This window comes from Oreochromis niloticus, linkage group LG3, assembly GCF_001858045.2.
Source record: "Oreochromis niloticus isolate F11D_XX linkage group LG3, O_niloticus_UMD_NMBU, whole genome shotgun sequence".
NCBI classification, from domain to species: Eukaryota; Metazoa; Chordata; class Actinopteri; order Cichliformes; family Cichlidae; genus Oreochromis; species Oreochromis niloticus.
In genome coordinates, this window is record NC_031967.2 from 50725204 (window position 1) to 50741358 (window position 16155).

General features: G+C 39.7%; 1 protein-coding gene across 3 annotated transcripts in view; it reads right to left on the minus strand.

Moving 5' to 3' along the window:
• Positions 1–10744, minus strand: part of lratb.1 (lecithin retinol acyltransferase b, tandem duplicate 1) — a 39632-nt gene extending 28888 nt beyond the window's left edge. The window contains exons 1-12 of one of the 3 annotated variants that reach the window (XM_025905538.1): positions 10356–10744; positions 9568–9668; positions 8922–8991; positions 8713–8843; positions 8536–8624; positions 8361–8460; positions 8029–8072; positions 7060–7137; positions 4906–5102; positions 727–791; positions 471–577; positions 280–382 (exon numbers count right to left, since the gene is read on the minus strand). In XM_025905538.1, the coding sequence (XP_025761323.1) occupies positions 280–382; positions 471–577; positions 727–791; positions 4906–5102; positions 7060–7137; positions 8029–8072; positions 8361–8460; positions 8536–8624; positions 8713–8843; positions 8922–8991; positions 9568–9668; positions 10356–10608 (1338 nt within the window). In that variant the 5' untranslated portion in view covers positions 10609–10744. Of the gene's footprint in view, positions 1–279; positions 383–470; positions 578–726; positions 792–4905; positions 5103–7059; positions 7138–8028; positions 8073–8360; positions 8461–8535; positions 8625–8712; positions 8844–8921; positions 8992–9567; positions 9669–10297 lie in introns of all 3 variants that reach the window. The other 2 variants (XM_025905537.1, XM_025905539.1) reach the window with 2 other exon arrangements.
• Between the last annotated feature and the right edge of the window lie 5411 nt (positions 10745–16155).

The window sequence follows — 16155 nt, forward strand, 5'->3', positions numbered from 1 at the left end:
ATGATTGTGTATGTGACTAATAAAATTTGAATTTGATAAAATACGAATACAATGAGGTGACAGGTATAATAACTTGACTCCAGTGCAGTTGTTATGAAGGAGGACATTAGGTATAGAGACCAAAACTGATCTTTGTATCAGGATGTGAACATGTTTATTGCTGATGTAAAAATTGGACATTTTAACATGGGAGTGATTGAGACTGACGCACTGCTGGAGCCTCGAGTGGACATTAGAGGAAGTGCAGCTTTTTGGCACTTTACTTTTTCAGACCGTTACCTTATAACGAGCGTTGGCACCATACGTGTCTTCAGCTCCAAGAACCTGGATGTTAACGGAGCTGAAATCTTCCAGTCCCAACTGTTTAAACATTCTCTTTGTCCTAAACACACACACAACACACAAACACAGCAGTTATTGTTTAAATCCACATAGTTCAGAGAACACGGAGCTGTGATTCTTGCTCCCACCGTTTGATGATGCTCTCTGCCGTTCTTCTGGCCTTCTTCGCTGCTCTCGGCCCGGTGACCGGACACACGGCGGTCGCCCTGAAGCCGTCCATGTAAGTTGCACAAACCTGCAAGGAAGATGGTGAAGGCGGAATGTGACAGGACACAAACTTTAAATAACAGTAAAATATTATTTAAAATATTGACCTGTGTGGGATTCGATAATCTGCATTATTGAGATATTAAAATAAGGAGCAAATACAGGGTTTTTTTTAACCTTGTAGTCATGTGACGGGGCAAAGCCCTTTGCCCCAGTTACTCTGACAGCTCCCCCCTCATCACCTGAAAACACACACAAACACAAAATGTCATGGTATTTAACAAATCATCTAAAAAAATATAATTTTTTAATTTTAATTTATTTATTTATTTTTAATTGTTTTTAAAGCTGATTGTAGAATTTGAAAAAAATGTGGTTGAAGAAATTACATACATAAAAATGTAATAATAAAAAAAACATACATTTACTAACATTTTTTAATGAGTTTGCTCCAGGTTTTATCATTTTAAGTTATCAGATAGTTAAAAAATTAAATAAATATTTTAAACAGTTTTACTGCATTACAGTGGTCCCTCACTATAACGCGGTTCACCTTTTGCGGACTTGCTGTTTTTTTGTGTGTGCAATTTTGCATGCTTTTTCACCTATCGCGGGTTATTTTTAGAACGTGGGACCACTGTATTTATTACAATTTTATCAATCTTTTAATTTAATGTAATTTAATTGTAATTAGTTGAATTTGTATATATATATTTTTTTATTCATCTCATTTAAAAATCTATGCTGGTTTAGATTTTATTTAAAACTTTGTAAAATATTAAATTAAATTACATTCTTTCTAGTCTAGCTTCTTAGTATTATTTCCCACATTTTCACAACTGTGTTTTACATGATTTTTTTTTTAAAAATGACATGTATTACAAACATTTTAAAATTTCTCCCAGCACAGTCTTAAGATCACAGAGGAGAATTCAGGAGAAAAGTAGTTACTCTAGGAGAGCTGGAGAGTGCCATAGAAGGCCCTTAACCCATCTACAGGACCGGTATCTGCTGCTTTCTGCTTTGAGGAACAGAGCTCCAGCAGGACACTGGTGTCAATGTCTCTGACCAAACAATCAGAGACAAACTTCATGAGCGCTGCCTGAAAGCACAACATACTCTTGTGGGTCATGTGCTCAGTGCCCGGCTTTGTGGATCAAGGTTGGCATTTGCCATAGAATATTATTGGCAGGTCCACCAACAACCTCCTGTGCTTTCCACAGATGAGTGCAGGTTCACCCGGAGCACATGTGACAGACATGGAAGGTTCTGGAGATTCATGGAGACTGTTATGCTGCCTGTAACATCATTCAGGATGACAGGTTTGGTGGTGGATCATCGATGGCCTCCATGGAGGGATGCACAGATCTCTACAGGCAAGGCCACGGCACCCTGAGTGCCATTAGTTATCAGGATGAAATCCTTGGACCCACTGACAGACCCTACACTGGTACACTGGTGCAGTGAGTTCCTCCAGGTGTATGACAATGCCTGGTCTCATGTGGCGAGTTAAGGCAGTTCCTGAAGGATGAAGGAATTGATGGCACATGGGGGCCATTAAATTCAGTCCTGTAGTATGATCATTTTCATCAAATGCTGTGGCGTCCTTTCTTTTCCAACAAATTTCCCAGTATAGATGTTGTTTATCCCAGTGAGTTGATGTGTTTTCAAAAGGTTTCCTTTAATGTTTTCTAATTACTTCATAGTTTCGCATGTTTGACCTTTAAGCTGGTTTGTGTTTTATGTAAAAGTTCATTGACCTCGCTGAACTTAAATATACAGACAGGAGGGAGATGCTTCTGCCTCTCATCCCTCCCCCATCTTTCAACGCCGTCTTTCACCTCCTATCTCTCTCTGTACACTGAAAACATCACGCAGCACTTTGTTCACCCCTATTTGAACCGTTCTGCAGACTCACCACCGGTCCACTCTCCTGGCTCCTTCATGTTAGAAAACAAACAGCTGATGAGAGCAGCAGGTCTTCGAGTGGTCAAACGGCTCTCGGGAGTTCAGCCGGAGCTCAATTAGACTGAAATATTTACATTTTTAGCAACAGTAAGAGCCAAAAGTTCATTTCCCCCTCTGAAGTGGGACAATCTGTAAAAGAGCTGATCGACTTACTGCTACCACACATCATAACCAAGTATGCACTACAGCAGACTTTCCTCTCACTTCAGGAATGCCATTCATTGAGATTTTACAGACATATACAGAAGAATTACAGGGAAACAGAAAGCAGTTTGATAAAACTGGAAACTATAAATTTGATATTCAAAAAATTAAGAAAAAAAAATACTGAATAAGTTCATATTTATTGATTTTAGTGTTTACTCTATTGTAAATGAAGTTTCCATGATGCAAACAGTAAGCACAATATTGCATTTTACCTCACGGACCTCATCTGACACCCCCCCCTCTGAAATTCCCATGTCCTGTTTGGCATGTAACCACTTTCTCCCAGTGAAAAAATAGAAAAACAAGAAAATAGACAACAATAGTTCTTCTGTACTGAAAGTTCACTTTTAGTGAAATGTGCATTCACACCGAAAACTACAACCAGAGTGACCAGATGGAGTACTCACAACCTCAGCTCAAGCTCTCTTTGTTCATTCATTTAAAAGCAGAAAAAGTGGGCGTTTGTTACTCATGGTCAAAATGTTATACGCCTCTCATTAACTATGGTCTCCATCTTAGCTGTGAAGCGCCTACAGTTTTCTATGTAGTCACATTAAAGCCTCAGATACTGAAGAAATGGGGAAACAAGATGACTGCACGCAACAGTTTTTTGCTGCTGATAGGCAAATATTTTTTCAAATAACATCCCTCACTTTTTATATTTTGCTAGGGAAATGGGGAAAAGTTGCACTAATTTATCACAAGATGTGCTAATACATGTGGAATATATGCACAATTCTAACAAACTTGAAAGTCAATGTTTAGAATGTTTTCATTTATTTTTCAGCACAACCTGAAATCTCTTAGATGAGCTTTCTTGTAATTTCTTTAATTATAAGATAGGAATAGTTTCCAGGCTTCTTGAAGGCCATTCAGAGCTCTTCTTTGGATGTTGGCTGCCTTTTGTTCTCTTCCCAGTCAAGATCCCACACTACTTCATTAAGTGATGTCTGGGCTCTCTGGAGGCCTACCCATGACTGATAGTGATCTAAAATGGGAAACTTAAGATACTAAAGGGCCAGATCCAGCTCTCAGGTCTTTTCTGGATTTTTTTTTTTAGTCATTACTTTTAGATACTGTTCATCTGTTTAGTTCTCCACTTCTCCAGCTTCGTTTGTGTTTAAGGACAAACTGCACACCAAGCTGAGATGTGCCAAGATTAGTTTATTTTTGTTTTTGTTTTATTTTTTAACCTAAAGAAAGAAAATGAGTGAAAAATCAGCCAGTGTCCTCGTTAAGTTTCTCTTTTTCTTCATATAACCACATCTATGAGGACAAGGTTCAGTCTCAGAAGGTTGGATGGAGAACTACTGCTCACGAACACTGAAGTGAAAGCACACATGGAAAGAAAACTCTCGCTGAATTGCTTTAATACTGAAGAAGATTTAAAAACATGAAAATTTCCGGGCAAGTTTGAAATGTATTTTTTTCCCTTCATTTTAGTTGGATTTCTGGATGTTTATCCATGCTGCTATCCACAGACTGTGTCTGTGAGATCAGTTATGACTAGGAGAAAAAAAAGTATGTCAAACAGTCCATGTTTGGGTGTTTTTATGCATAAAAACAATAAAAATATGAGTTATTTGTTCAAAACTAAACTTTCACTGTCTCCTACATCCTACAACCGAGTCAAGTTGAGTTACGGTTTTGAACTTGTGTGAAATATTCAACATTTTCTGCACACGTACACAACGTGATTCCTGTGGCTAATTATTCAAGCAGAGGAGTAGGAGTGTAAAAGAAATCCCCAAACTTTGGGCACACCAGTAGTTTCTCTCAAATAAAATCAAAATGAAACCCCCCCCCCCACAAAATACTGAATTAATTACGCAAATCGGGCAAAGCGGAGGTTTTTATCAGAGAAGCAGAGTTCAGTGGGAGTTCAGGAGCTGGTTCTGGAGTTCACCCGAAGGTTAGACACTGTAGCACAGCTCGGGATGGGTTCACTCTGGGTTGATTGATATTAGTTTTTTTTTTTTTAAAGGAGAATAATTCGCTAATGATGAGCTGACGAACAGTTTATTGGAGGTTCAGCAGAGGGTGTTGGGTTCAATCAAGGGTCGAGTCAAAGCTCCAGATGGGTTTGTTTGAGGAGTTCTTGAGGGTTATGAAAACAGTCAAAAGTTCAGCTGCCGGTCATGTCCTCAACAGTATGTGTGTGGTTGTGTTTGTGTGCAGTACCTGGTACCTCCTGGATCACCACCTGGCTGAAGTCGCAGATGATGTCAGGCAGCAGGTATCGCCGTGGGTCTCCGATCTCATACACCAGTTGCTCGGCGACAGTACCAAATGAAACGAGGCCGCCAGTTTTGGGCGGTTTGGAGAGAACGAAGGAGCCGTCGCTGGAACATTCGACCACCGGGAAACCCATGTTGTCCCTGAGACCCAAAACAGAGGTCAGGCTTTGACTTTCTACTGAACTTCAGTTTTCAGATATTTACTTTGTGGTTGCTCTGAATGACAACATTATGGAAAGTCTTCAGTGTAGAAAAGACATTTTAAGAACTCTTTAACGTTTCACAACTCGTCTTGATGTGAAGGTTTTTAAGCATTTATAGTCCATAAGTCTGGAAGAACTTTAAAGACAACACATTTGTTTAATAGCATAAAACAACTTTTAAAAAAAAGTTTTCATACTTTACAGTTTCTAAACAACAAAAACTTAAATTGTTAAGGCAAAGTTTTGGGCAGCCTGCATTGTCAGTACTTACTAACAGCCTCTTTGGCAGGTATCACAGCCTTAATGTCTTAAATTTTCATGTGTTTTTCATCCAGTATGTTCCTACTTTCTTGAGATTTTTAGGGTCTACTTCACTGTGCTTATTTGAGAGATCTGATTTCTGTGTCCTTGAACATTAGCAACCATGGAAAAAACACCATGGAAAAACCTCCTGAGGTAGTCCGCTGTGGATTTGGAGGTTTTTCCAGGATCATTATCCATTTTTCAGCCTCTGATTTATGACACACTGATGTCTACTTCAAGGATCTGCTGGCCTTTAATTTAATGCATTCTTGCCTCTAATGGTGGAATATTTCTTTTGCCGCTGGCTGCTACACAAGCCCAAAGCATCATGGGTTTAAACAGTTGGAGAGGTCTTCTCTTCATGAAACTATGCACACAACACTGAGGCTTAAAAGTTCTGTTTTACCTTCAATCAGTTTAGTTTCATTTATATAGAACAACAGTTCCTGCAGGAGCTTTATATGTTAAGGTAAAGACCCCACAATCATGCAGAGAAAAACCCAACAATCAAATGACCCTCTATGAGCAAGCACTTGGCAACAGCAGGAAGGAAAAACTCCCTTTTAACAGGAAGAAACCTCTGTCTGTTTTCCACTGTGAGGATGATTTGACTCTAATCATTTAAACTGATAGAACAGTTAAGAGTCTTTTTTACCCCTTAACCTCTGCCACTGACATTGCACAAATTTAGTCTGTGATTAAGCGGAAAAGTGAACCAGTGACCACTGAAACTGGTTTGTTATTGAGGTTGTGTAACACTTGGTTTGACTATTTACAAACTGAAAAGCAGGAAGGCCTAAATCAGGGGTGTCAAATATAAGGCCTGGGGGCCAGAATCGCTCCCACAAAGACTCCAATCCGGTCTGCCATATAAGAAAGAGGACATAACTGTTTGGACTTTCAACCGTATCTTAAATGTTTCACAGGTTTTTCTGCTGATCATACTACACCAGTGCAGTGGATAAAGAGAAGAAAAGTTCCTTCTTTTCACCGTCTACTATAGAAGCCCATGAATCAACAAACAATGTATGTTTTATAACTGCAGGTCCGTGTGAGCAGTGAACTACCAGAATTTTATTTTTCATGCACCTCTTTGTTTCACATTAACATATCTCAGGGATTAAATGTGCAGTTAAACATCTTTATTCTGACACAGAGTGCAGTTTCACTCAACTGGCCCACTAAAGATCAAAGTGGGCTGTATATGTGTGTATCTATACATCTCTAGCCTAAATAAATAACCACCATTACAGATTTCATCAGGTCCAAAGTTCACAGCAGAAATAAATCGAGCTTGTTGGGTAATGTAATGCTGAAAGATATCAAAAACTTGTATTTTTAAAGTCAAACCAGGACAAAACTTTATTGGAATCTACGACTGAAAGTGGATCTATTCTGAAACCGTTCTCAAAGCTTTCATTCACAGTTTGTCCTCAGTCTCTTTTGGCTCCGTCTGAAGTGTAAAAAGTTACAATTTATTTATTTAAACCTTTTAAAGTTAAGGAAATAATTCAAATATTGACCCGCTGACCCTGTGACCTGTATTCACAGATCTGGTTTGAGAAGTGTATTAAAAACCATCAAATTCTTACCAATCAGGGACTTTATGCCAGTCTGTGAAGATGCCTCCTGTGCTCTGAGCACCGCACTCGATCAGGTGACCTGCAAGACTGAAACACAGAAAACAGCGATTATATATCAAAATGATCTTCAGAGATGGTTTAAACAGTATTTTCATCTGAAGCAAATATAATAAAAAAAATTATAATTTCTCCATCTTCTAATTGTGTTCTAATGTTTGCTCGAAATAGAACATTTAATCTACAAATTTACTTCTTTATATTTAAATATTCACATTATTTTTTAAAGTTATTTTTGTTTTAAAGCTTTGCATTTAAATTGAATTTATTTATAGGTTTTGAAACATTATTTTACATTTTTGTATTTTTTTTTAGTATTTTGTAACAAGTGTAACTTTCTTTTTACTTTTAAAAATATTTTACGGCCTTTTAAAATATCATTTATCTTTTTCAATTTTTTTTAAATTTGATTTTCACTTTTTAAAAAATATTGTTCGGACTTCCTTAATTAATATTATTATATTTTAATATTAGTTGATAATAATAAAATATAACTGTATTAACTGCATTATATAAAAAAAATGACATTATTTTAATTTTATTTATTTGCAAAAGTTTAAATGTAATTCATTCAGCTTCACTGTTAGAGGCTTTTAACAGTTTGTGGTCTTAATTAAATTTTTGTTTTATTGCAACTTTTTTGTATTTTATTTGTTAACTATTAATTTAATTCAAAGTTTTAACTACAGTTTTTGACCCACATCTAACATAATGTCACAAGTAGTGGTGTGTGTCTGTCTGTGCGTGTCTAACTGCGTGTGTGTGTCTGAATTTCTGTGTATGTGTGTCTGTCTGTGTGACAGTCACACTGTCACACGTACCGATGTGGGTGCACATGTGTTTCTTTGTGCCTGTGCTTGTCTGTGTGTGTCTATGTGTGCACGTGTCTGTCTGTGTGTGTGCGTGTGTGTGTGTGTGTACCTTCCGGCTGCCAGCAGGTCGTAGTCGTTTCTCTCCCATCCAAACTGCAGCAGATAAGAAACACAGACAGACATCACGTCTCTGACGTCGACTCAAAGCAAACACACGGACAGATTGTTGGAAGATGATAAATAAATGTGTTTGAATCGAGTCTGCCTCAAGTGGCCACTAAAGAAACAGCAGCTGTTTGCAAGTCTGCATGTTCGTGACCCTCGCCGTGGCTCTCAGGATGTCCCAGAGAAAAAACCCAACTGCAGCAGGATGACAAAATGTCATCCCCTTTGCAAAAATGCTGGAAAAATGCTGATAAACGTTAAAAACGGAAAGCTTACGGCGTGCATGAGCGGCCCCAGGGCCACGGCGCTGTCCACGCAGCGTCCCGTCACCACGATGTCCGCTCCAAGGTCCAGGCAGCGGCGGATAGGGACAGCCCTGTAAACGGAGACACGGCAGAGGTTTTGTTTTGGCTGTAGCTGAAATCTGTAACACGAAGCAGCGCATCCGTACCCAAGGTAGGCGTTCATGCTGTGCAGCATTTTAGGCAGCTGCTGTCTGCCACTGCCATCCGCCATCTTTACGTCAGACAGGCTGCTCCTCTGAGAGAAGAGAAGAAGAAAGGACAGGATTAAATGTCTAATCAATCACACTAAATAGGGAGCGTTGATGTCAGAGGCAGCGCCTTACGTGAGGCATGAGGTCATCACCGGTCACCACGGCGACCTTGAGTTCGAGACCGGCCTTCTTGGTTACTTCCTGTATGGCTTCTGCGCAGGCCAGAGGGTTCACGCCGCCCGCATTACTGACCACGCGGATACCTGACAGGAGGAGAGGCTGTTCATCACGAGATCAACTGCTGCTATGGAAACACACTTCCCGCTGCGCTGTTTACTCACCTTTCCTGTGGATGTCGTTGATGAAGGGAGCCAGAGCAACCTGGACGAAGTCTGGAGTGTAACCCAGGTTCTGCAGAGGAAGCAAGAGTCAGCTGTTAATGCAGAGGAGAGAGAGGTGCTGCAGCGCTGCCCCCTGCAGGCAGAGAGCTCCAACTGCAGCCAGAAAACCCTCCTACAAACATTGTTTCTCCTCTTAGAGTCACTTCATCTTATCAGTGTAACACAGAGTGACATTAATGAGGGTTGTCTCTGTTTGATAAAGAGTTCACCCTAATTAGCATTTAAAAACTAAGTTCATCATTTTACAATAAATCGGTAAACCACACACGTTTTGTTTGGACTCCATAGATAACTTACCGACTGTGTGTCAGTGGCTGTTTTCACAAAAATTTCACAAAAGATTCACAAAAATTAAGTGTGAAATTTAAGATACAAAAAAACCCTAAATTTAAAAAAAAGAATTACAAAAACATCAACCTTGAAGTTTTTAACGCAAGCAGCTGCCTAAATATTTTAATATATTTTAGTATTGTGTGTATATATTTGTAAAGATGTTCATTTAAGTTCTTCTGTCTTTTCTTTCAATTTCTCTGCATCTCTGCAGGTGGTAAAAACAGTCTATGGTTATGGAAACGCAGGAACTCACAGGCATCTTGGTTTTGGCAGCGGTGAGCAGAGACATGGTGATCTCACTGAGGTAGTCAAACACCAGGAAGTCCAGCTTCCCACTGTAGATCAGCTGAGGGACTGAAAGCACAGGAGAAGAGGCTCAGCAGCAAAGCACGGACACTTCGGTGACAGCTACATCGACTGAAACAGCTCACTCTGCGGCTCCTCGTAAACCCTCCGAAACCAGCTGATGTTTCTGTTTTTTAATGTAAACATTACATATTCAATTTCCTGCTGTGGTGATTTTTTTATATGCACAACAGTTTACGGTAGGAATGTCTTAATTTAGATAAAACAAAACCTCCCAAATCATCTTCCTGTTCCTTAAACCTGCACCTCTGCTGCCCCTACATTCAGTAAAGATTTAAAACAACAATAAAGAGGCGATATAAATAAGAAACTACCCAAAATCAGAAAATAAATGTATAAAATTATAAAGTTGGGAAGCCAAGCAGGGTGACAACAATACCCCATCAGTCTTTTATGACTGAGGGGTAATTAAAAGTGTAAAACTATAGTATAAAGTGTAGTATAAACGTACATACTCTGTACATACAATGGTCAGGGAAAGATTTTAAATGTGCTTAATTATTACATTTTACTTACATGACAAAAAAAAAAGCCAAATAAAGGCATCCACCATCTACGTAAAAACAACAACAGCAGTAACAATAATAATAATAATAATAACGATAATAACGTTTTACCCTTCTTTAGCTACATCTACACGCCGTTATCGTGACGGTTGGTCACGTGACGGCCTACCTGCGGTGGCCGTGTCCCCCCAGAACCCGGAGGCACAGCCGATCCGTACCGGCTCCCTGTGGCTGGAACTCGCGTATCCCCGGGTTCCCGATCTGTTTCGGTGGTCCGGGCTGGATGACAGCGCTGCTGAGGAGCGCAGGCGCAAAAAGTTTCCACTAACAGTCAAACCGGAGCTCCCTTTTGCGCCTCTGCCGCAAGAGAGCCGCCTGAAGGGTGTAGGCGCGGCTCGGAGTAACTGCGGAAAGTTGGACATCGTAAAAAAAAATAATTTATGGAGCTAAAGTGCGAGAAAACTGAGAGAAATCCACTCCGACAACTTCAAGGTGCACCGGTACGACTATGAAAACAGTCCGACGGGAAACGCAACACAGTTGTTCCGCTCACTCCGGATGATTTCCTGTTTATTTCGGATACAAGAAAAGGAACAGCTTTACTGCAACTCGGGCAGGAAAAAAACACAACTTAAATTTACAATAATAGACAATAACGAACCTCTATGAAAGAGAATATAATATATATAAAAATATAATTTAAAAAACAGAAATTTCAGCTCTAGCAGTATTTTTATTTAAATACACAAAAAATGACTGAAAATATATAAACTGTGAAACAGTGTCAATATATTATATTTTAAATTTTGAATGTATTACAAAATGTTTCATAACTTATACATTTCAATTAATATCACTTGATACATGCAAGTGTCATTAATGAAACATTATATGATAGACCATTTTTTTATTATTATTTATTAAATTTCGGTAGTATATGTTTATGCTAACTCAATCAAAGTCAAGTTTAAAAAAATGTTATGTAGCAATGCTTGATATTTAATGAGATGCAATTTGAGTACATTTCAGTCAAATAAGAAATAAAAGTTTTATTTAGGTTTCTATAGCAGCATCTGCCCTTTGTTAAATATTTCTCAGGGTGGTGTGACTTTGACATTTGATGCAACAGAGTTTAGAGAAGGTGTCATGTAACATCGGTCTAAGTTGGAGATTTTGAACCTCATTTAAGCTTTTAAAAACTCAGCCCTTCTGGGATTCCCAAGCCAACAGAGATACATAATGAATCTGCCCAGCAGGTGTCCTCCCTGTTCTCCATCCATCCTCTTCCACTTATCCTTATTAGGGTCTGGAGCCTATTCCAGCTGTTTTAGGGCGAGAGGCAGGGTACACCCTGGACAGGTCACCAGTCTGTCACAGGGCTAACACATAGACAATTCAATTCAATTCAATTTTATTTATATTCACATTCACACTCACGGGCAATTTAGAGTTTCCAGTTAACCTAACCCGACTCAATGCATGTCTTTGGACTGTGGGAGGAAGCCGGAGTACCGACAGAGAACCCACACAAACATGGGGAGAAAAATGCAAAATCCACACAGAAAGACCCCAGACACCATTCAGACAAAGCTCATTTCTGCTATCTGATCTTATTTTGTCGGTCATAGGTGAGGGTGGGAACGTAACAGAAAGTCTACAGCTTCATTTTTACTGCAACACTTTTTACCACAACAGACCACTGCAAATGCAAACTTTTAACAAAGTTAAATTGCAGCTAGTTCGTGACCTTCATTTGTAGTAACCTGATCTTGTCCACATTCATAAAACTCTTTATTCCCCTAATGTCTTTTGCAATTCAGTTTTCTTCCTACAGCATGACAGTTTTCCTGCTCTGTGCAGAAACAGGAGAGGAAGAACCAGACGGCAGGGTACACTCAGCCAAACGGCTGATTCCACCAACACACAGAGCTCTTTAGTATCAACCGGAAAGACATTTTGTATCAGAAAAAGAATCAGGATTCCAGCAAATCTCAACACCAGCACTCCTGTTATGGCCACAATCATGTGGAAAGCTCTTTGCTTTGATTTGTTTCCGCCCACCTCCCCTGGCCCCGGACGAATCAGAGTGTGAAGAGTGGACAGGCAGCAAAAAGAAATAAGTAGTATGCAGGTGCCCATGTTGGAGAAAAATGGGATTGTGGGAAAATTTGGCCAGTACAAGTGTTCTACCCCTATCCACCCAAAGCCCACTACCCAAACACACACAGTGCTGATGTTTCTAATCTTGATCCCATGAGATTCTCGCAGATGCCTGTAGGTGATGGGGTGAACAACAGCCAGATAACGCTCCACGCAGGTTAGGAGATGAAACATAACCTGTACAGGTAATGTAATGCTGGAGAAATACTGCCCTAACACAAACAGTGTGTTACTACCATTATACTTGTACACATTATTGAGGACTCTATCAAAAACTCCAAAAATCTCTACAATCATCATATTGTAGGTGAAGAAGTCAGAGTGGCTCATTGTCATCCCTGCAGGTGTAGAGCGCTGATGCCACCAACGCTGGAAACCCATGTAGAGGATGACGATGTAGAGCGGTAAGAGGAGGAGGACGCTGCTGACGGTGTAAATTGTATGCATTACTATGCTTGATGTTGAGTGTTGGCATGCTAAGTCAGAAGAGATGGAGGTGTTGATGGAGTTGGAGGAAAACAGAGGTGGAGTAAAACTGAGGGAGGATATGGAATTGATGGACATGACCTATAGAAGACAGGAAGAAGAAAAATAAGAGTAAAATATGGAATGATTTAATGTAATTTGGTGCAGCATACAGTTTATCACTTGTATCCATTATGGTCTTTTTTCCAAAAGAACAGATTCCAGGAGTTGGACAGTTACTCTAAGCGAGCTTAACACGGCCTTAGAAGGCCCTTAACCCAACAACAGGACTGGTATTTGCTCCTTTATGCAAGCAAGAACAGGACAAGCACTTCCAGAGCTACAAAATAACCTCCAGTAGGCCTCTGGTGTGAATCTCTCTGACCAAACATTCAGAAAAAGACTTCATGAGTGTTGCCTGAGAGCCTGACATCCTTAAGTGGGCCCTGTACTCACTGCCCAGCATTGTGGAACCAGATTGGTATTTACCATAGAATATTAGAATTTGCAGGTCCACCACTGGTGCCTTGTGCCCGTCAGAGATGAGGGCAGGTTCACCCTGACCACATGTGACAGATGAGAAAGGGTCTGGAGAAACTGCAGAGATCGTTGCTGCTGTAACATCATTCAGCATGTTTCATTTGGTGGTGGGTCAGTGATGGTCTGGGGTTGTATTTTCTGCTTGTGCTTTCCCCCCATTGAGATTTCATGTGTTTTCAAAGTGTTCCTTTTATTTGTTTGAGTGTAATTTGTTCTACTTCTAAAATGAGGTAGAACTTTAGACACCTACACTGTCATGACTGTCATACGCTTGTGAAGTGGCTGTTTGGTCTCTCCAATGTAGAGGTCTGGGCATTCATGCACAACATAGAAGAGCCACCTCCACAGGACAAGACTCAGCAGTCCATCTGCATCTAAAGGACAAAGGTCACTCTTTCGAGGATGCCAATGTTCACATTTTGGACAGAGAGGACAGATAGTTTGAAAGAGGAGTGAAAGAAGCCATCTATGTCCACTGTGAGCGACCATCTTTGAACAGAGGCGGTGGTTTACGACACCAACTGTCTGCCATCTATAATCCAGTTTTGAGATCCCTCCCCAGACGCCTTAACGCCCACTCACATCCTGGGCCATCTGACCTCAGGAAATCATATGATAAGGTGGGGCCAGGTTTCACAATGAGCTCACCCGAAACCCTGGTTAATTGGGACCCACACCCATTTTCACACCTTGGCTCAGGTGATTAGAGGATCATCAGGGGGTCCTTTTGTCCCTCTTTGGGGGGACACTCCCACTGGGTTTAAATCTGGGACTCTCGGCCATTTGACCTTAGAACTGAAGAAGCTTCTCGGATGAGAGGTGAAACGTCTTCAAGCAACTTAAAGAAGTCCACACGCTTTTCTTTCCAAGTTCCTTTGACTTCTCTACCTATTGTTTTCATACCTACTGCCCTGGAGCAGACTTATAATTTTTAAAGTTTTACTTGCAGCATTCATTCAGACAGTCAGCATACTGATTGCCTGATCCCTGATTGCCTCCTCTATTTGCAGCAATAGGTAATTACTTTATGGGTTAGGGGTTTAGGGTAAGCATGTTGTGTCAGACTTCCAATCCGGTTGTTCAGTCTGACGTCACTGGCCGTGTCTGGGCCTAAACTCTGCTGCAGGTCCATATCAAACGATCACTGTGGCATTACTGAGAGTTGAAAAACTGTCTAAAGTCTTTCATCTTTAATAAAATGATCAGCGTTCTGCTCTACCAGGTGTAACAATTGAGTTTAACATCCAGGCATCCATGAAAATGGAATTTATGACATTTAACGGTGTTAGAAGTTAGCAGGAAGTTAGCTCGCTAGCTTCTATCTAAATACAATATAGCATGTCCTGGCTGCGGGGTTTTGGAAAAAAATTCAAACGTACAGCTCTGCTATAACTTCCAACATAAATGAAGACAGAAAACTAAACAGCAGTGACATTTGTAGGGTTACTGAAGTTTGGCTAGCTGGTATATAATGATGTGCTACGTGACCGCTAGCGACACAGCTATGTTAGCATAATATAAACAAGCTAACTTTTTTTCCACTCGATAAAAGTTAACGTGAGTGTTCTCAGTGGTCAGGAACAAATGTAATCGCATGGCAGGATGCTGTAAAAGGACCAAACTTCAGCCAGGAGAACAACTGAGATAATCCATCCACAATACGAGGTTAGTCATTCATATACTGCTGCATGGGCTGTGCTGTAGTTACATCGTAAGGTTTTAAAAACTGAGCTTAAATAAATGATTAGCAGTAATAAAAGCCGAGGGAGGTCAACAGTGATCACTGACTGTTTTTAAGAGCTTTTTGAGATTAAATAGAAGAAAATACAAAACATTAAACATGTTAACAACACAAAAGCCATATTAAACGCAGACTACTTTAGGCCCGGAAATAGGATTCGTCACGTCATCACTGAACAACCGGATTGCACCATGTGTACACAGCAGCTTGGACTAGCAAGAAGACTAATCAAATGAAATGAGCCTTTCTTCTTAACTCTTTACTGTTTTACTCTATTTGTTTTTATGTATGGAATTGGTACGTTGGTACTTAATTTTTTAATGCCTCTCAGTACACTTGAAAGTAGCCTAATGCAACATGACTAGTTTGAAGGTGGGTCATGATGGTCTAGCATAACTATGGTGGTATGCACAAACCTCTACAGGCTAGGGAACAGTACTCAGACTGCCATTAGGTATCACAATGATGTCCTTAACCTAAATTACCAGACTCCTCCAGGGTAGTTCTTGAAACAGCAAATAGAGAAGGTATCAAAAATGAAAAACAAATTGCACATATTTAACAAAATATTTTTTCAGTTATTATGAAAGTGCTATTTGGAAATTTCAGAATTTTATTCTATTCTGATTAGAAAATTGGCTGATATTTTTGTTTTTGTGCTACAACTTGTTATATTTGTACAATACAACATGAAAGTGGAATAAAAAAAAGCTTTCTCAGTTTCGTGACAAAGGATTTTATGTTAGAAACCTTTCTACATGTTTTACTTTTCTTTACTATTGCATATCATTCAGAAATTGTCACTAATTACCTTTTGGACTGTGAAGCTTTTATCACTATGTGCACAAATATGGGACTCTACAGGACTTTTGTGAGTAGCATTCAATTTTTTTTTCATTACAGATCCTGATTCATTTAGATGGTGAGAAAGGGCAGTGAATATTTCAGACTGTTATCCTTAATGTATTTTGAGTCTACGTTCAAACACTGGCTGCACTAATTTCAATGTGCAAAGATGAATAAAAGATCTGTAAAGTGGGTAGACCAACCACCAAAAAATATA